Raw genomic sequence first — 21,239 nt, forward strand, 5'->3', positions numbered from 1 at the left:
TATTTTTTAAACTAAGGGTCAGGGTCTAGAGGAGAGAGAAAGGTAGACTATACACGCGTGAGTAAGGGGAGCTGTGTGATTAAACAAGGCAGGAATGGAGAAGCCTAGCGGAGAGAATGGTCTTGGGCAGGATGAGGAAGAGGCTGGAGAGGCTGCCCTGGGCTGTGGCCTCCTTTTTGGGTTTCTGGCAGGGGGCCTGCCTCAGCCCAGCAGGTGCCCTGGGATCATTCCGTAGCAAGAAGTCCAGAGGAGAGAACTGGCCCCAGTGAAGAGGTGTCGCCCAGGCACACCCCTTGGGATCTCCTACTCACAAGCTGACTTGAGTTGGATGTGGACCCTTCATCACCAAGAACTAAGGATATTTCTCTTTGGCAAGAAAGGAGAAAGGGGAGGATGAAAATCGGAGACACTTTGGAGAGAGAAGGGAAGTTGTAGGCGCTCCAGTCAAGTGATGTTTTTCTGGGGGAACTGGAGGCAAAGTGAAGGAAGAATGGCAATGCCAGGGTGTGGTTCAGCCTTGGGGCTTTGGATGAAGGGCAGAGAGCTAGCTATCAAAGGCGTTGATTGATCAATTATGGGAGGACCCAGGGCAGCCCGGAGACTTCAAGGATCTGGTCAACTTATACTATTTTCTCCAGCCACGTAGTTCAGGGGCAGGAGGAGAGAGGGTGTTGGCATGGCCTCCCCAGGGATACTGACTGGACAGAACAAGGGGGTGCACACATCCAGCATGTTGGCTTTTCAGTGGCTGACTGAGGTATCCAGGTAGGCTGAGCTCTTTATAGAATGACTAGCAGCCCTGTGCACAAATCTGTGCGCCAGTAGCTCTCTGCAGGGCCTCTGCAACCACTGCCCAGAAGCTCTCCTCGGCCAGAGGCTCATCCGTGACAGGGAAATGCAAACAACTTCTCTCCCTGTTCTTAGGAACTCCGTGAAGGGCTTCCTTCCTCTTTCTCAGCCAGCTTTTACCCCTGTGCCTCCACCACCAGTCCCTCCTGTCACACTATCCTCCACCCCCTCCACCCCCTGGCTGTCCGGACTTGACCTTGCCTGGGAGTTGGGGGCCACTCGATTCTGCTCAGCTCACCTGTTCCTTATCTTCTTATGCAGGCATTCTGCTCCCCGGCCTGGCTAAAGGCCCATCCGAGGCCAGGCGTGGAATGCTTGCTTTGTTGCCACAGCCACAAGCCAGGATTGGGGGACTCTGGTGGGGCTGAGAGGACTGAGCGCCGCCATCTTGTGGCTATGCTGCCATCTTTGTGATGGAATGATGGTTAATTTGCATATTGCCCTTTTATTAGGTAGGATAAGAGAGAGGAAGGGAAGAAAGGAGGGAGGGGGAGAGAAGAAGAAGAAGAAGAAGAAGAGAGAGAGAGCTATACCCATCAGCTAAGTTTATCTGTTTCTCTCTCTGTTTCGTCTGCTTTGACTTTCTGTTTCTTCTGCTCATTTCTCTCCTGTGCCTCTTTGTATCTCTTCTGTTTCCACCTTTGGTCTCTGTCTCTTTTGTCTCCATCCCTCCCCCTTTTGGGCATCAACTGTACCAGTTATCAGTTCTGCCCACAGCCAGGCGAGGGTTAATAGGGAGGGAGATCTCATTTCATTTCCTGCCTCCACCCTCCAATTAAAATTGGTTCTTTTGCATCTCATTTCTATTTCCTTCAGGTGTGACTCTCAGTCTCCAGATCAGAGATCTCCAGGCCTGGAGCCTTCTTGGGGAGGCAGACCTGAGAGCCTTCATAGTAAGTGGCCTCACTCCTCTCTTCTGTCACAGGATCTATGAGGCTGTGTTTCACTCTATTTTCCCATCGTGGTCTGTTGGGCTTGGCTCTTTGCTGTACTGTTTCTGTCTCTAGCCTCACCTTGGTCAAGGGTTCTGGGAGAGAACAGCTCCTATTCCTACCTGTTCTCCTGGACTCTGAGAGAACTCCCCGAGCCATGGGCGTGGGAAGCTTGGAGGCAGAGGAAAGGTGCCCGGGAGAGAGGCTCCCAGCAGTCACCTTCCGGCTTCTCCCCTCCTTACCTAGCCCTCTCATGCTTAGGACATGCTCTTACTCATATTTTTTGGAGAATACAGGGACCACCAGACGCGATTGCCCTTCCAGGGTGGTCATAGTATACATTTTAGTTAGATCAGTGCTCAGTGGTCATGTTGTTATTTCTATGCAAATGTTATTTACACCTGAGTGTTGTAACTTACTATTATGTAAAGATCCGACTTCCTTTTTTGTCTTTCCTTTGTTATTTCTTTTTTCTAGAGATAGTGGTTTCCTTGTTCCACTTTTGTGTAAACCTCTTGGTATTTATGGTTAGCTTTTCTAATAGCCCCTCCGTAGGATGTTTTTGGAGGCCAGTGGCACCAGTAAATCTCTCAATCCATCCTTTCCCTCTGGGAGAGTATTTATCAGGACCCCACCCTGCTCGGTCAGGGCTTCCTGGGCCACCAGCTGCCCAGGCCCTCTGACCAGCTGCCTTCCAGGCCTTGGTTTTGCTCCTTGTTTGGGTTCCTGCTTCACGAAACTCCAGGCTTCCTCCTTTTTCACTTCGGTGGATGTGAGCATGTCACCCAGTGGCTCCAACAACAAAGGTTGCTTCGGCCAAGGGGGTGGTGGTGACAGCACCCCGATTCCTTTGTTTCTCTATCAGACTGCCCCAGCTTGGCCTGGAGTCATGTTACAGAGGAGGGCTGGGGTTCAGAGGGAGATGGGGCATCCTTTTCTGTTGGTGTCAGAGAAGTTTCCTCCAGCCCCTGCCTTGCTTCTCCACTGTAATATGTTGAAAAACGAGGGCACGTTCTCTGCTGGTGAGGTCAGCGGGAATGTGTAGGTGTTTGTCTTTCTGCACCTGGACCAGCCCGTGAGTACCAGGGCCTGGTGAGTTTCATGGGATAGGTGTCCTGGTATCACACCCAGCCCTTTAATACCAGCCTCATCGAGCAGAAGTGAGCTTGTGAGCTTGGCTAGCGAACCAGGCCTGGCTTGGGAAGCTGTCTGATCACAAAGGGGATCTGTTTCAGTCTGTTCCCAGGACCTTGCTTGGAGCTCACTGTCCGGGGCTCATCTCCCACTCTCCCGGCCTCCACCCACTGAGCAGTCTGCTGTGCTTTCCTGCCGCCCACTGCAGAGATGCGCAGGGGAACCTGAGGCTTACTTGCAAATTGCTCCTGCGTTTCCAAATGGCCCTGTGACTTGCAGCCAAAGTCATATCCTAACAGATTCCTGCAATTTCCTCTCTTCTTTTGGCATGTACTCAGAATGCTGATCTTTGAAGCTAGACCACTTTCCTGGTTTCCAAATACCTTTTGCTCACTTTCAGACATTTCACTATGGAGATGGCTCCCCCACTGGCTTTCAATCACAGGTATAATTCTGAACTCTCAAAGTTTTCTATCCATCGTTGGTTTTCTTCTTCCTAGGACTGGCTCCCTGCCCACCTTTTAGCTTTCTGTGTCAAATACAATGCAGGACCCCACTCTCCTTCCTCTGCTGCTTTCATCTCTACATCTCCCTCCAGGTTCGGGAGGCAGTTAGCTTAACTCCCTGGTTTCTGTGCCCGTCTCCTGTGTCTTTGTGTTTTCATCTCTCTATCTGCCCAGGTCATGGACCAGAACTTAAATCCCCCCTCTATACCCACTGGTCTAGCTCCAGAAAATTCTGAACATTTCTCATCTGGAGGGATCCCCAAGGTAAACACGCAGCACAAAGTGGGCCCTCAAAGAGGCCATTTCTTTTATCGTGGTTAAAACTTGTCTCCTTATCTGAACAACAAGATTTTTTTGCTTTGAAATCCTGTGTTACTGAGTCCATGAGGCTGATGTGTAAGGCCAATGGGTTGATGAGTATAGTTTTTTTTTTATTTGTACTTTTAAAAAAATAATATTTAATTGATTTCAGAGAGGATAGGAGAGAGAGAGAGAAAGAGAGAGAGAAATCAATGATGAGAGAGAATCACTAATTGGCTGCCTCCTACACACCCCCAACTGGGAATCATGCTTGAAACCTAGGTAAGTGCCCCTGACTGGACTTGAACCTGGGACCCTTCAGTTCACAGGCCAATGCTCTATTTACTAAGCCAAACCATCTAGGGCAGTATAGTTTTTGTTTGTTTGTTAGTTTGTTTGTTTTACTTCTTTGCCATATCTCTGCAGTCCCAGAAAAATATAATTGTTTTCTTAACCCTGTCTAAGGAGGTATACAGGGCCTGATAAACACTGTGTGTGAGAGGGAGGGAGAAGGGAGAGGAGAAGGAGAGAGTCAGAGATTCACACACCCACACACCTTCTAATTGCCACACAAACAATGACGAAGGGCATGCAGGGAATTTCCCTGTCTTTCTTGGAATTCGACATGTCTTTCTGTCTCCTTGGCTGTGCTCGGTGGCTTACTGAGCACCCGGAAAGCAGGGCAGACTGAGGCGCCTTCGGCTGCTCTTTTCTCAGCAGTGCACTCCCTTTTCTTCTCTCCCCGCTTCTCCAGGTCACAGGTCTGCACTTGACCCTTCACACCAAGTACCATGGCCCTGGCCCTGGCCAACAACCCACAGGAGGCATTGCTTTTGGCCTTGAGAGACCTGGACGAAAATGACTTCAAGATATTAAAGTACCACTTACGGAACAGGACCCTGCTGCCCCGAGGGGAGCTGGAGGGCCTGAACCCGGTGGACCTGGCTTCTCGGCTGGTTTTGATGCACGGAGCGCGGGACGCTGTGAAAGTGGTGTGCCAGGTGCTGGAGGGCATGAAGCTGTTAGAGCTCGTGCACCAGCTCAGCCACATCTGTCTAAACGGTGAGTGCGGCAGGGGCTGGGGAGGTCAGGGTGGCACTGGACGCACCCTCCCCCATGGCATTTCTAAAACATTTCTAACTTAGTTCTTTTTTTTTTTCTTTTTTTTTTTTTTTTTAAATATTTTTATTGATTTCAGAGATGAAGGAAGAGAGAGAGAGAGAGAGAAACATCAGTGATGGCTGCCTCTTATACACTCCCCCACTGGGGATCGAGCCCAAAACCCGGACATGTGCCCTCAGCTGGAATCAAACCCGGGACCCTTCAGTCCACAGGCTGATGCTCTATCCATTGAGCCAAACCAGCCAGGGCTCTTCTTTCACTCTTGCCCTGAGCCCATGCCTGGGAGCCCCTGTGTCTCAGGGTCCTAGTGGGCCTAGTGGTCTCCAGCTAAAGACTCATGACCGTGGGCTGAAGGGTGGGAGCTGAGGGTGGGGTTTATTTATAGAAAGATTAGGGGATCTTATAGCCACTCTCTCCAGGTGTGGTGCCAGAGAAGGGAGGCGTGTGGAGAAAGGGGCTCGGAGCCGGGGGGTGGTGTTGGCGAAGGGCTTCCTGCTAACCAGAGAAATGGCGTCTGCGAGTGGATCAGTCCTCTCCCGGCTGCTCTCCTGCAGGCAGCCCAGGCTGCTTCCCAGAGAGGCCAGCCTGCCCCTGTGCCCGGCTCTTCCGGGGAACTGGTGGGCGACAGTGCCCGCAGAGTGGGTGGGCATGGAGCCCCCGTGGCCTCCTGCCCCTTCTCCCGGTGCTGGAGACCAGGGAGTGTCTGTGGTGCCCGTGCTCCCTCCACAGGCTCCTGTCATGCCCGGGAGCACCTGTGTGCAGAGGTGGGAGTTTCAATAGACTCAGAGCCACGCTCCCGCTCAGCAGCTGGTTTATCTTCGGCCGCTGCTAGAACAGCCTCCTGTGGCTTCACCATCCTGCAGCTCCCCTTCCCTTTGCCCCCTCTCTTCTCACCACCTCAGAGGCACACGCATTCCCACGCATACGCACTTCTGCAGGTACACACATTCTTACAAACACATACTTGCTGGTGCCCGCTGACACGCCTTCCCTACACAAAAATGCACAAGCTTCCATAAGCATGCTCCCATGAGCACGTATGGATACAAGGGTTCACTGCTGCCCACACATAGTCACACAGCAAACACGTGTTGCACACTCACACAGGTGTGCATGGAAACACCACACACATGAATGTACACACGCGTGCACGCACACACTAAACACTTGTTGCACACTTACACTGATGTGCATGCAAGCACCACACACGTGAATGTGCACCCGTGTGTGTGCACACACCAAACACGTGCTGCACACTTACACGGATGTGCATGCAAACACCACACGTGTGAAGGTGCACGCGTGTGCACGCACACCCTCATACATACATAGGTACAGCGGTCCCTCCCCATGAAGCCAGATGTATAACCTTCATGGAGACACAAGTCATAGAGCATAGAAGGGGAGCGTAGAGAGCAGGGCCCGGAGTCGCAAGGCCTTTCTGTCTTGTTCTGTTCCCATCTCAGCCCCTAACGCACTTGTGTCTGGCCCAGATTACAGAGACACATACCGGGAGTACGTGCGCTGCCTGGAGGAGGGGCAGGAGGAGGGAGTGAGCCGCAGCTACACCCCGCTGCTGCTGGTGGCCTCGACCAGCCCCGGGAGCCCGGAGCCCGAGCATGAGCCGGACCGCGTCCCGGTTGAGGCTCTGTTTGATCCGGGCCAGCAGCCCGGCCCAGGCCCGGCGGCCACGGTGGTGCTGCAGGGGTCCGCCGGCACGGGCAAGACGACGCTGGCAAGAAAGATGGTGCTGGACTGGGCCTCGGGCGCGCTGTACCGGGGCCGGTTTGACTACGTCTTCTACGTGGGCTGCAGGGAGGTGGGCCTGCTGCCGGAGGCCACGCTGGACCAGCTCCTGCGGTGGTGCTGCGGGGACAGCAGGGCGCCCGTGGCGGAGATCTGGAGGCAGCCCGAGCGGCTGCTGTTCATCCTGGACGGCTACGACGAGCTGCAGAGGCCCGTGGCCTGGGGGCTGCAGCGGCCCAGGCCGGCCCCCGCGCAGGACCTGCTGCACCGGCTCATCCGGAGGGAGGTCCTGCCCGCCTGCTCCCTGCTCATCACCACGCGGCCGCTGGCCCTGCGCAACCTGCAGGCCCTGCTCAGGCAGCCGCGCCACGTGCACGTCCGGGGCTTCTCGGAGGCCGAGAGGGAGCGGTACGTCCAGGCCTATTTCGCGGACCGGGAGCAAGCCCAGAAGGCCTGGGACTTCGTCCGTGGGAACGACGTGCTCTACCAAGCGTGCCAGGTGCCGGGCCTCTGCTGGGTGGTGTGCTCCTGGCTGAAGGGCCGGATGGAGAGGGGCGGGGAGGTCTCCGAGACGCCCAGCAGCGGCACCGACATCTTCATGGCCTACGTCTCCACCTTCCTGCCGCCCTGTGACAGCGATGGGGCCTCCTCCGAGCTCACCCGAGATGGGGTCCTGAGGGGCCTGTGCTCCCTGGCGGCCGAGGGGATCCAACACCAGAGGTTCCTGTTCGAGGAAGCTGAGCTCAGGAAGCACGGGCTAGACGGGCCCAGCCTGGCTGCGTTCCTGAGCAGCCACGACTACCAGGAGGGGCTGGACATCAAGAGGTTCTACAGCTTCCGCCACATCAGCTTCCAGGAGTTCTTCCACGCCATGTCCTACCTGGTGAGAGAGGACCAGAGCCAGCTGGGGGAGGAGTCCCTCCGGGAGGTGAACAGGCTGCTGGGCGACCCGGAGCAGGCAGAGGGGGAGCCGATGACCCTCAGCATGCAGTTCCTGTTGGACATCTCCAAAAAGGAGAGCTCCTCCAACTTGGAGCTCACGTTCTGCTTCAAAATCTCCCCCTCGATAAAGCAGGACCTGAGGAACTTCAAAGAGCAGATGACCTCTCTGAGGCATCACAGGGCCTGGGAGTGGGACTTCTTCCTGAACGAGGCCAAGATGAAGAGTCTGGCAAACTGTGTTCAGATGAGCCATGTGGCGCTGAAGGTGGAACATTCCAATGAAAAGAAAGCCACAAGCAGGAGCTCGTTTTCTGTCAGAACCAGCTTGAACAATGACAAGAAAGAGGAGCAGAAATGTCTGGATGTGAACCAAGGGAATGCAGCCGGGACACAACGGCAGGCTACTCCTGGGAAAGGCAGAGGGAAGAGGAAATAGAGAGCAGGAGGGGAGGAGGGGAGGAGGAGGACAGGAAGTGCAGGAGTGGAAGCATGAGAGCTGACGGTGGAGTGGAGAGACAGAAGGAGCGGGAAGACGGTAGAGAGGAATGGAGAGATGTGAGATTGAATCAGTGGGCACAAGGAGTGGAAGGATGGAACAGCAAGCAGAAAAGAGGAGTAGGGAGAGGGCCCTGTGGAATGAGTCCTTAGGCACAACCACACGTGTCCACAGGGCTCGGCATTAGTTATTTAGCACCGCCCACCTCCCCAAGGCTGTTTGTAAATTCCCCAAATGTAGTCTTATGATAGTCTCACATTTGACTCTTTCCTATAAAAATAAACTCCTTGCCAAAATCGGTTTTGCTCAGTGGATAGAGTGTCAGCCTGTGGACTGAAAGGTCCTAGGTTCGATTCCGGTCGATGGCATGTACCTTGGTTGCGGGCATATCACCAGTAGGGGGTGTGGAGGAGGCAGCTGATTGATTATTCTAACTCTATCTCCCTCCCTTCCTCTCTGTAAAAAAAAAAAAAAAAATCAATAAAATATATTAAAAAACAAACAAACAAAACAATATAATGAAATGTAGATTGTGCTCACTCTATAAGATTGGATAATGTGGAGCATATTAATGTCAGCAGTTAAAGAAAATGCACTGTGCTATAATGCAATGTCCCTTTGACTCTGTATTTGTGATCAATTGCTGCTTAAATACATAGTATCTTTCCATTTTTCTAGAAGCTGCTAGAATTTCCATGCTGGAAATGAGCGATGGCTTATAACAGACTTTTGGTCTTAGAAGCTATTCTGTGACTTGACTTACCTCTATGCTAATTCCATGCCACTGTTGTCTCCAGCTGTACGGTTAACTGGCTTCCTTTTTTTTTTTTTTTTTTTTTTTTTTTTTTTTTTTAAAGAGCAGTCCTTTCTAAGCACTAATCAAAGCATTTGCCTGTTTTGGCTCCCTCTGTACTTAAAAGAAGAGAAGGAAAGGGATTGCAAGTGTAGGTGTGGTCAGGCCCCAACCCTCATTTCACAGATGAAGAAACTGAAATTCAGTCCGGAGCCCCATTCATTTCTGGGGTTTGTAGACGCCCTCAAAGACCCTGTGCAGGCACCGGGAACCCACCCCCATCCTGCTGTTGCTGCTGGCTCCAGTGCAGCTGAGGGTGATGCTGCCTCGAACTCTCTGGGCCCCACAGAAAGTGCAGACGCTCCTCACATGTTTTTACCGCTATCATGGCTCTTCATGAGCTGATTCCACATGTGCCAATTGCAGCGATCTGCTGCACGTGCCCAGACATCCGAATCCAGGAAACTCAGCCCTGACTGGTCAGCTTCGTTTGCCATGAGAACAATTACTAAGTCTTCTTCTCATAGGAAGCTCGGTGGCTCTACATTTGGTAATAATATGCACAACATGTTGAATACAGACTGCATGTATACATAGAATGTGTAAAAAACAATATGTCTGTGCATGTACTACCTTAAAGAGCAATTAGTGCAGGATTACTGAAGAGGCTCGTTGGCACCCACTGGGCTAGGCTGTGTTGACCCCTAAAGCGCTTGGATACTCTCAGCATCCCAGCTCCCAGATGCCACAGAGAACTTGGGGACAGTGAAACAGGTGCCCAGCCACAATGCTGGATTTTCATGTGGCCCAAGTGGTCTATTTTATAAAAACATGGTTCTAACACTAATTGGGGTTTAGAGAGGTTATTTCACCTAGGATTCAAGTTCAATTCAAACTAACATTAACAAAAAATAAATGACTTACTGTATTCATTGATATATATATATATATATATATATATATATATATATATATAAAAACCCGACTTCCAGTTTTAGGTACATCTTGCTCATCCTAATGATGTCATCAAGGCTTTCACTCTCTCTCTCTGTTCTTTCTAGAGTTGCCTTTCTCTGGCTCTCATTTCAGAAAGTAACCTTTATGTGTCAGAGAAGATGGCCATAGGGACTTTGGCTGGAACTGTCCTTACAGTCAATAGTCCCAAAGGAAGAGGAGACTTTTTACTAATGGCTGTGGCAAGGAGTTGGGGGAGGGTCTGACTGTCCGTGGTATGTGCCACGCCTTGAACAGTCCCTCTGGTCTGGAAGATGAACTCTGATTGGCTAGACCCGAGTTTCATGGCTTAGGTCACATGGCCATACTTTCTAGGTCACTCTGCCACACCCCTGTGGCTGAATAAGAGAGGACCAACACTTCCAGAAATGCATGGGATGGGAGTGTGATTCCCAAAGGAAAGGATTTTGAACAGAAATATATAATATGTCACACAGCTATGTACACACACATGGTGTGTCTGATGGACAGGGGTTTCCTAAGGGGGCTGGGGGAAAGGGAGAGGCATGAGCCCTCTGTGCAGAAATGCAACCCCTTCCTCATCTGACCCCACTGCCTGCTGAAGGGACTCACTCTTGCTTTTCTTCTTATTTCCCTAAGAGACTCCGGAAGATGAAGAGCTCTATGTGTCATACTTCCAGGTCCCAATGAGCATCCCAACATGACAGAGGAGACTAAAACGTCCGCATAGGGCTCTTAGCCTTCAAAGTCAGACTCTCAGCCTGTTCAATGAAGGGAGAGTCAGTCCAGAGAATATCCCTTCATTAGTAGAATATGTGGCTATTCATCCCTTGGAGCCTTTTATACTCTCCTCCCCACCCCCCATGATTTCTGGACTTGGGAACCAGGTCTCAAACTGTGCAGAGTCCTTGAAGTGATTCATTTATAGACTTCTCCTTGGCCTGGTTTCTGTTTATTCTCCATTATTTCTTTTACCAAGATTTGAAATCCTCTCATCTTCATGAACCACATCCATGTCCTCCGGCACTATCAATGCACCCCCTAAAGCATTTCTTGTTTTGTTCCTCCTTTACACCCTTTCTATCCATCCTTCCAGTCTGTCTTGCCAAAACAACTAATAAAATTTGGTTGGGTTTCAGCTTTCAGCTTCTTCCCTGCATTGATACAATAATTTAAAGTAGACAAGGTGCTTTCTCCTTATGTATAGGGGCATTTGAGTGTGGACTCGCCATCACTCATTGGCCTCCTTTCCATCCCAACAGTACCTTCATTAAGGGGATTTTTTCATTAAACCTGTTTGGGTATGTATAGTTGGGACTGATGCTATTCCCATTTATGGGGTAGCGACCACAATGATGCATATCAAGCAGTATTTCCCATAGTCACAATGTCCGGTGTATGATTTCACAGTGAGCAATAAGGGAGGGGTCCTTGGATTGGTTTTTGTGAGTGAGAATCTTTTTTTTTCTTCTTTCTTTCAGGATAACTGGTATGTTTCCAAAAGACACAGATTAGAGATGATGTATCCCTAAATATTGTTGGCAGACTTAGTGCCTCTAGAGGGGAGACCTTCCTTGAGAATAGAACCTAATATAAGAAAACATAGATGCCCACACAAGTCCTGGTTACATCATCTGAGTTCTGGATAAAGCTGCACCTGCAGATTCATTCATCCCTGCATTCTGCTGGGACTGAGCCAATGGTCTCAATGATTGTTCAAGAGAGTATAGACCTGGCTAGGTAGATCAGTTGGCTAGAGCATCGTCCCAACATGCCAAGGTTGCAGGTTTAAGTCCCAGTCAGGGCACATATAAGAATCAATGAAGGTATAAGTAAAGTGGAACAAATCAGGGGGAAAAAAACATACAGATGGCCAGTAGACATATGAAAAAATGTTCAACGTCACTAATCACCAGAGAGATGAAAATTAAAATTAAAACTACAATGAAGTCACTTCATACTTTCCAGAATTGCTACCATCAATTAACCAACAAACATGTGCTTGCGAGGATATGGAGAAAAGGGACCCTAATATTATACACTGTTTGTGGGAATGCAGACTGGTGCAGCCACTGTGAAAAACGGTAGGGAATTTCCTCAAAAAATGTAAAATGGAACTGTCTTTGACCCAGCAATCCCACTTCTGGGGGTATATCCTAAGAATCCTCAAACACAAATCAGAAAGAATATATCCATCCCTATGCTCATAGCTGCATTACATATAATAGCCAAGATCTGGAAACAGCCCAAGTGTCCACCAGCTAAGGAGTAGACAAAAGAGCTGTGGTACATCTACACAGTGAAATACTATGCAGATGTATAAAAGAAGGAACTCTTACTATTTGCAACAGCATGGATGCTTGGAGATTATTATATTAAACGCAATAAACCAGTCAGAGAAAGACAAATATCATATGATCCCACTTATATGTGGAATCTAATGAACAAAATAAAATGACAAACAAAATAGAACCAGAGACATCGATACAAAGGATAGACTGACAGAGGTCAGAGGGAATGGGATTGGGAAGGACTAGATAAAATAAGGTGAAGAGAGTAGCCAAATCAACAGAGTGTGATGGCCAGGGGAGGGGTGGCGGGCGCTGGGTAAAGGTGGGCAAGTGGGGGAGAAAATGGGGGACATTTGTAATAGTGTCAACAATATAAAAAAAAGAAAGTATGGACTGGACTTTGAGTCCTTTGGTTCTCACATACTCTGTGTGATTAATAACATTATCTTTTTTATTTTTTATTTTGGCATTTCATAAAATAATTAAATTAGTGATTTAATATTATTTTATTATTTTACCATTTTAGAAGAAGATTGTGATAGTTGCAGTCACTGTACAGAGGGCAATTTGAGGTTTGCAATACTAGGTAATTACTTCTTCTTCTGTACTAATGTTTTGTGTTTTTTGTTTTTGTTTTTCTAATCTTCACTGTTGAAGTATTACATATGTCTCCTTTCCCCCGCATTGATCCCTCCTAGTCCACTCACTGCCCACCTGACTCATAACCTTCACCCCATTATTGTTTGTGTCCATGGCCTGGCCTTCTTGGCTTAGTGGTTGAGCATCGACCTATGAACCAGGAGGTCACAGTTAGATTCCCAGTCACTGGGCTCAATCCCCAGTAGAGGGCGTGCAGGAAGCAAATGATCAATGATTCTCATTACTGATATTTCTCTCTCTCCCTTCCTCTCTGAAGTCAATAAAAATATATTAAAAAAAAAACAAAAACCATTATCTTTATTTTATCATAAAAGCAAGAGCTAAAGAAGTTGCATATTTGCTCGAAGTCATGAAGCTGGTTCAGATTTTTGTTGTTGGTTTTTTAAGTATGTCTTTATTGATTTTTAGACAGAGAATAAGGAAGAGATAGAAACATCAATGTGTCATGGATCAGTTGCCTCCTTCACACCCCCTACTAAGAATCAAGCATAAAACCTAGGCATGTGCCCTGCTTGGGAATGGAACCTGGGACCTCTTGGTCTATGGTAGGGGTGTCGAACTCAATCAGAGAAGGGGCCAAAATCTAAAATCCAGCCTAAATCGCGGGCTGAATGGTTTACTGAACAGTCATAAACTGTCATTGTGATGGAAACGCAGCGGAGTGCAGTGATGACAGCGCGGTGCGGGCCACATTGCAAGGCCTGGCGGGACGGATTTGGCCCTCGGGCCTTGTGTTTGACACATGTGGTCTATGGGATGACATTTAATCGACTGAACCACATCAGCTGGGCCAGATGTTTTGATTTCAAATTAAAAAACTCCAACTATAAAATCATCTGAATGACTACTGTCCTCTCCCCCAATTTTCATTGTTTCTACTAGAAAACATAAAACATTTTGGTAACTTCATGTAGGTTTTCCACAAAGTAACTTTAATCTACTTGCCTTCATGTGCTTCCTATCAATGCAGAAACTGTCTACCCCAGGCAATCAGACCTTCCACCTCAATCACCCTGCCTCTGCTCGTACCCTCTTCCTTCTTCCCTCTGCCTGTTTACTAACGTTCACTCGGCCTCTCCTTTCATTTCTTAAGGGAGAGGCCATGGTGGAATTGAGTCTCTTTTTTTTTTTTTTTTTTTTTTTTTTTTTTTTTTTTTTTGAATTGAGTCTCTTGAGCTGTTTATTCCCTGTAGAAACCTGAAAAAATGTTGCTCCAATTTTGTGCATTGAGCATTCTTAGGTCCATACGGGAAAGTCTACATCCATTGAGTGTTAGTTCTCCAGAGAAGGATTCTCCCAGGTCAACAAGTCAATGCCATTTAATGTCATTAAATTGGCCCAGTGAATCAGAGTTGTATTTATGGGAGAGGTGGGTTTCTTGGTTTGTTTTTTTGTTTTAAGCTAAAGAGATGAAACCTGCTTAATTGGGATGAAAATCAGAGGCAGGCAACACGTTAGTTTCTGCTTATGTAACTATTACTGGGTTTACATTTATAGTTCTTCTCATTGATAACTGGACATGCCCATCAAGTGAGATAGCTCAGTGCTCAGGTAAGAATGTCAACTACTTTGCCTTTAGTATTCATATATCCAACCATGTGGTTAATGATTAGAGCTATATGTAGTCTGCTTGCATGAATCATCAATTCATAAAGGTTTGTAGCTGGGGTTGGAGGTGTTCAGAACTAAGGCTGATCATGCAGAAAGGTGACACTCAGAAGAGGGAGTGATTTGCCTAAGTCACACAGAGAGTTAACCCTGGAGTCAGAGCACATGTCAGTGGATTGGGCCAGCAGAGGGAGAAGATGGGGCATTCAGTGTCAGCTGTTGTTTTTAATCACTGATGAAGGCAGAGGTTTGGGTTGGTTCTGTGACTTTATCAGTCTCCTGGAGCCTGTTTATTTTTAACAGGATGCTCTAAATTATCTTATTTTTGGTGTAATTTTTATACACTCAGAACTCAATATATACTTTTGTCTATCAGAAATGGCACTTAAATGCTTTTTTCTTGCAGAATCTACTTTATTAATTTTAAAAGACTTTTTGATATCCAAAATATAATTATTAAGGTTAATACAGACATTTGATTTTAATATATCACTATGGTCAAACTCAGTAAATCAACTTGCCTTTTCCCCTCAGCTAATAACCTAATGATCTGAGCTCAAGACAACATGACAATGTAACCTGTCTCTAGCTTGCTTGTCCTTCTGTCTTGGCTTCCTCATATCCCACAATAAAATCCTACTGGTTTCCAGGCAGGCATCACACAAAGACCAGCAGGCCTCTTCTTGTGCTAATCGGACACCTTTGATTGGAGCAAGTCAGCTTTCTTCCTTATGCCTTCCTCCTTCCCCTTCATGGCTCTTCTACCCATGACATCCTGTGCTTTTAACTAACTGCTCCCTCTCCCTCTCCACTCACAAGTAAGTCTTCCCTCTGTAAGTTTCTACGGCACTTGTTCCCACTCTGGTTTCCCCTAAATGCCAGCCTGAGAAGTGGGCATTTTGTTCCGTGGATAAGAGACCTTGAAGGGTCTGGAAGAGGGGATGATTTTTTTTGGCGGAGGTATGAGGGGTGAATTGGAGAAGTTACAAGACATAGAGAAGCCAGTTAGGAGACCATTTAGTAATGGGGAGGTGTGCGGGAGGGGCGAGCAGCGTGCTGAAGGGGAGGAAAGGAGGCAGTGAGCTGGAGTGGTGAGTGGGGATGGACTTACTGTGGTCAGGACTCCAGATTTTAAAGATCCTTGAGCCTGACAGAGATGGGATCCTGGGGACCGGGGAGAGTTGGTCTGGGTGACTAGGGAGGAGAAGGGGGAGAAGTGAGGTGCGCTGCTCAGAGAGGGCGCTGAGAAGGGCAGGGACTGCAAGGCAATGATCAGGTCTGATTGCGATTGGCTGGCCCACAGGACTCAGGCAGCCAGTGTGGCTCCTACAAGCCGGCCCACCACTGCTCCAGGGTCCCTTCAGCCTGGCTGTCATATGAATGGAAGGGAAGCCCTGCAGCTTGAAGATTTCTATGAAAAAAAAAACCACCCACACAAAACAAAACAAAAAAACCAACCAAACAAAAACAAATAAACAGAGAAACACTCATGTCAGAGCCAGAGGGATGTCCAGGGCTATTTTCAAACACTCAAATACACACACAAGGGGCACCTGAGAGTGGGGAGAGGGAGATACTCATCTTGATGGTAGTGGCAGAGTCAGGATGAGAGCCTAATGCAATGGTATTTCCAATCCCACAAGGGCCTCGAAATTCTACAAAATCGTGAGTTTAATTCTGGGGCCTCCTATTTTCTTGTGTTTATTTTTTTTCTTCAGATGCTAATATTCCTTAATGACAGCGCGAGGATGTTCCCAATTTTAATATTTATTCTTCCAACTATTCAGCAAACATTGGTTTAGCACCTATTGGGTCATTTATTATCTGTTTTAGGCACAGAGAATACAGCAGAGAACTGTTCAAAGCTCAGAGCGGGAAGTGAGATAACAAGCATCTCCTTTATGGCAAATTTCCGGATCTCTCTGAGTGCCGGAGGGGTACACTTCTTGAAACTCACTCCATGGATGCATTTGTGAATGCTGATGGTGTATTCTCCACTCACTACCTCGTTGATGGCAGAACAGTCCTGCATCTTTCCACCCTCTTCTTTGTCGGAGGCATTAAGGCAGGCCCAAGCTGGAAAGCCACCTGCGGTTATTTGGTACTTTTAAAACAAGATTTCTGAGTAAAAATTCTTTCGTGGGTAAGAGGAAGACTTCTTCATTTGTATTTGATACACATACTATTCTAATATATTGGCCATTCTCAAAATTGACAATTTGAAAATCTGTCAAAATGAGCTCATCATTTCATCTTCTGCCAAGAATTTCAGACTGGAACTCTCAGCTATGGGATGGAGACGTTATAATGAACATTCAATGTCGATAGAAACACTATACGCTCCCCTCCGACATGAAAAGGCAGAATCAAAGCTCGGTGGTTGAATTCATCCTCCTGGGCTTCTCTAACTTTCCTGAGCTCCAACAGCAGCTCTTTGGGGCTTTCTTGGTGGTTTACCTGGTGACTCTGATGGGAAATGCCATCATCATAGTCATCATCTCCCTGGAACAGAGCCTCCATGTTCCCATGTACCTGTTCCTCCTGAACCTGTCCCTGGTGGATGTGAGCTTCAGTGCAGTCATTATGCCTCAGATGCTGGTGGTTCTCTCCACTGAGAAAACGTCCATCTCATTTGTGAGTTGTTTTGCACAGATGTATTTCCTTCTTCTTTTTGGTGGGACCGAATGCTTTCTCCTGGGGGCAATGGCTTATGACAGGTTTGCTGCAATCTGCCATCCTCTGAGCTACCCAATGCTCATGGACAAAAGGGTTTTCATGAAGTTAGTAATGTTCTCATGGGCCTCAGGGGTCATGGTGGCTACTGTGCAGACCACATGGGTTTTTAGTTTTCCCTTTTGTGGCCCCAATGAACTTAATCATCTCTTCTGTGAGACACCCCCAGTGCTGGAGCTTGCATGTGCTGACACCTTTTTCTTTGAAATCTATGCATTCACTGGCACCATTTTGATCGTCATGGTTCCTTTCTTGTTGATACTCTTATCTTACATTCGAATCCTCTTTGCCATCCTGAAGATGCCATCCACCACTGGGAGACAAAAGGCCTTTTCCACCTGTGCCTCGCATCTCACATCTGTCACCCTCTTCTATGGCACAGCCAATATGACTTACTTACAGCCCAAATCAGGCTACTCCCCAGAAACCAAGAAACTGATGTCATTGGCTTACACATTGCTCACACCTCTGCTGAATCCACTCATCTACACCTTGCGAAACAGTGAGATGAAAAGAGCTTTGATGAAATTCTGGCGAAGAAAGGTAGATTTGCACACCTTCTGACTGTGATGGGAAGCCATGTGATATTTGATCATTGTTTAACTAAACTCTATTTTAATTCAATAAATGGCCAACCATTCTGCATTTCTTGGTATGGATATGCTTATTTGGTTAGTTTTTGAAATTCAGTAACATATTAGGGCTACTTCCCTAATATGTTAATAGTGTACAGCTGTCATTTGTTTTTCTAAATATGTAAGTTTTCATAACATATAATACAACTGATAATTTTATTAGTTCCTCAATTGTAATTATCCAAATCATTACTGAATTACTAAAATGAAGCTTCAATGAACACCTACTTTCTTATGTTCTTATGCACTGATGTTTTATTTCTGTATGATGGAATCCTCAAAGTTGGCTTGATGTGATGAAATATACACATTTATAAATTTTAACAGCTATTGTAGAATTACTTTTCAGGTGGACCCAAAGGCCCACTCTGCTGCACTAATAGGGTTAAGTTTCAAGAGACTAACCAAGGAATGAGATATTTATTTCTGGAGTGAAAACCTGCTCCATGGATGACTAAACAAAGTGCAGTTATTTTGGGGAGACCAAACTGGTTCTTCTTCCTGGATCTACACAGATATTTTTCCAGATATTCATCAGGAAGTTGGTGGCCAGAGAACTACATGGGAACTCCCCCGAAGTCTCACTTGATAGTTTTAACATCTTTTTCAGTTATAGACCACTGTTTTTAAACATAGGTGATTAATTTATTAATTGTGGGAAATTAAGTGATTAACTATTCATGCATATCTTCCATGGTCCTTGAATCACATCATTAACTATTATATGGAGAGAAAGAAGTAATAATTTCTCTTCTAGCAACATTTGAAACATTTAATGTTTGGCTCCTATTTTAATGTTGCTAATGTTCATAAACAGAGAGGGGTCCCCTTTATTGAATCTATAACATGTGAGCTCCTATTGCTCTCAGTTTCTGCTTCAGGGATAATAACAAAGGTGTAAAATACTATTAGCATTGTCGTTCAGCTGAGGGAAAAGCAATCTTTTAATTATGTACTACTGCCTCTGCCAAAGATGAGAAGTAAAGATGCAAAACTGATTAGATTTTCACAAAAGGAAATTTCATCATCACATGGTTGAAAACAGTTTGAGTAATATTTGAATGTTGTATAATCTTCTCAATAGGGCATTAAACAGGCATTTAGAAATCCTTTCATCGGATTATATATTTCGGTGTCCTGAAATTTCCTTCTCATACCGGTTAAAGTAGGGGTGTCGAACTCAATCAGAGAAGGGGCCAAAATCTAAAATCCAGCCTAAATCGCGGGCCGAATGGTTTACTGAACAGTCATAAACTGTCATTGTGATGGAAACGCAGCGGAGTGCAGTGATGACAGCGCGGTGCGGGCCACATTGCAAGGCCTGGCGGGACGGATTTGGCCCGCGGGCCTTGTGTTTGACACATGTAGGTTAAAGGGTTCAATGAAAGGACAAAAAAAAAAAACAACCCCCCCCCACACACACACACACAAACCCCCCAAACCCTGAATCCCAAAACAAATATACAACTTCATTTTTTTGTTGTTCATTGTTTCATTTATTCATTCATTGATTAAACAAGTTTTTGTTAGGGGTGACTTAATGTGCTGTTCCCCGGGGGAAATATAGCCTCTGTCCTTTTGGAATTCAAAGTCTTTTGGAATATCACTGATTTGGGGAGGTCACAGAAGCCAGTCCACCACACCTATGTCTCTACCCCAGCAGAGGAATGAAGTTGAGCAGATAAGGTTCAAGGTTTGGTTGCATACAGGATGATTTCAAAGTCATGATGATTCTCCATGTAGTTATGGCTTTGACAAAAACTGCTCATTCAAAAGGATCTGCTAATGATTCTAATCTAAATAACAATTCTGGCAATACCAGCTTTAATCTCAGGGCAGCTAACAGGCTAACACTTGAAATCATGCTTTCCTGGCTTTGAAGTTGACACTAAGATTTCCAATCACAATCATTGTGGATAAGAACAAAGTGAACTTTTAAAATGTAAAACTTGCTTAAAGCATGTCAAAACATGTCTTTCTCGCCATCTGATATATTCTCCAGTTTATTCAGCTGTTTCATTCCTTTTGTCTTTATTTATTTAAAGACATTTTAATTGAATTTATTGAGGTGACATTGGTTCCTCAAACCATACAGGTTTCAAATATACAACTCAACAAAACATCATCTGCACACTGCATCGTGTTCTTATGTTCTTTCTTTATACCTTAAATCAGGGGTCCTCAAACTTTTTAAAGTGGGGGCCAGATCACAGTCCCTCAGAGAGCTGGAGGGCCGGACTATATGAACTACTAATTCCTACTGTAACACCTCAGCTGCGCTCACTGTCCAAAAAACCTGGCGGGCCGGATCAGACTCCTCTGCGGGCCGCATGTGGCCCGCGGGCCGTAGTTTGAAGACGCCTGCTAAATTGTCCTTTCCTTTCTTGACCCTGACACCCCATCTTCTCTTCCCAAATTAGTCTGTCTTCCTGTCTTCCTTCCTTCCTTCCTTCCTTCCTTCCTTCCTTCCTTCCTTCCTTCCTTCCTTCCTTCCTTCCTTCCTTCCTTCCTTCCTTCCTTCCTTTGCCAAGAATAGTCTGCCCGTGGCTATTTTTTAAAAGATATGTTTTTATTCATTTCAGAGAGAGGGAGAGAGAGATAGAAACATCATTGATGAGAGAGAAATATTGATTGGCTGCCTCTTGCACTCCCCCTAATTGGGGATTGAGCCCACAATCATGGCATGTGCTACTGACCAGGAATTGTAAGGTACTTCCCTGGTTCATGGGTCAACACTCAACCACTGAGCCACACTGGCCGGGCCACTTTGCCCTTTCTTCATAACCCTTTACTAAATTGTATTTCTTCCAGCAGCTGCCTGGTCAATAGTTGCTGGATATATTGTGCAACTGTATTATTGGATGCTTGTGGGTTTAGAATTATTATATTCTAAACTCCCTTTGTGTATAGTAATGCTTCTTGCTCCAAAGTATGCTTTCCCCCCCAATGATAATAGTTACATAAATTTCCTTTTATGTAACTGCAAGGTTTAAGGCACAGGAAACTGACCACCAAGGAGTTTTAAAGTAAAGTTTATTCCCCAGTAATGAGCGGGACTCATTATGGAGGTAGAGAAGTCAGAATTGAAGGAGTTGGGGAGTGGGGATGGACCCAGCCGGGCTGCCACCTGGACATGGGGGATCAGCAGCACGTGGCTGGTCTGGGGGTCCTTTTAAGGGGAGGAACAGGAGAGGGTTGGACCCAGGGCAGAACAGGAAGGGGTGGGCTCCAGGACACTTTGGCAGGCACTGATTGATGGCTCAATGTCTTGGAGATGTCTCTGTGACTGGTGCCAGTAATGTCATAACTCCGCCCACCAGTTGGGAGGAGAGAGAACCTTATATTCCAGACTCTTTGATTATATTTTAAAAAATTGAAAGTCTGGGCAGGATTCAAGGGCTTTGCAGATGCTTGCATCAGCTCTGGGCTTCCCCCCTAGCCTCGACCTAACAGTAACTATATTATTTTATAATATCTTTTGATTTTTTTACCTTTCCATAACCTTATGATTTAGATG

General features: G+C 46.7%; 2 protein-coding genes across 2 annotated transcripts; both read left to right on the plus strand.

The window, feature by feature from the left end:
- The first annotated feature begins 1,547 nt into the window (after positions 1-1,547).
- NLRP10 (NLR family pyrin domain containing 10) lies at positions 1,548-8,316 on the plus strand. The gene is made up of 3 exons (XM_036426346.2): positions 1,548-1,742; positions 4,476-4,783; positions 6,337-8,316. The coding sequence occupies exons 2-3, from the start codon at positions 4,513-4,515 to the stop codon at positions 7,965-7,967; spliced, it is 1,902 nt and encodes a 633-aa protein (XP_036282239.1). The 5' UTR covers positions 1,548-1,742; positions 4,476-4,512; the 3' UTR covers positions 7,968-8,316.
- LOC118712548 (olfactory receptor 10A3) lies at positions 4,656-17,791 on the plus strand. Its single transcript, XM_036426357.2, has 2 exons — positions 4,656-4,783; positions 16,188-17,791. The coding sequence occupies exon 2, from the start codon at positions 16,707-16,709 to the stop codon at positions 17,649-17,651; it is 945 nt and encodes a 314-aa protein (XP_036282250.1). The 5' UTR covers positions 4,656-4,783; positions 16,188-16,706; the 3' UTR covers positions 17,652-17,791.
- The last annotated feature ends 3,448 nt before the right edge of the window (positions 17,792-21,239 follow it).

This window comes from Pipistrellus kuhlii, unplaced genomic scaffold, assembly GCF_014108245.1.
Source record: "Pipistrellus kuhlii isolate mPipKuh1 unplaced genomic scaffold, mPipKuh1.p scaffold_m20_p_9, whole genome shotgun sequence".
In the NCBI taxonomy this organism is placed as follows: Eukaryota; Metazoa; Chordata; class Mammalia; order Chiroptera; family Vespertilionidae; genus Pipistrellus; species Pipistrellus kuhlii.

Excerpts from the sequence above, each read along its gene's own strand:
- NLRP10 (XM_036426346.2), top strand. The coding sequence starts at position 4,513 with ATGGCCCTGGCCCTGGCCAACAACCCACAGGAGGCATTGCTTTTGGCC. Across the intron at positions 4,784-6,336 it reads CAGCCACATCTGTCTAAACG|ATTACAGAGACACATACCGG; the intron begins GTGAGTGCGGCA and ends TGTCTGGCCCAG.
- LOC118712548 (XM_036426357.2), top strand. The coding sequence starts at position 16,707 with ATGAAAAGGCAGAATCAAAGCTCGGTGGTTGAATTCATCCTCCTGGGC.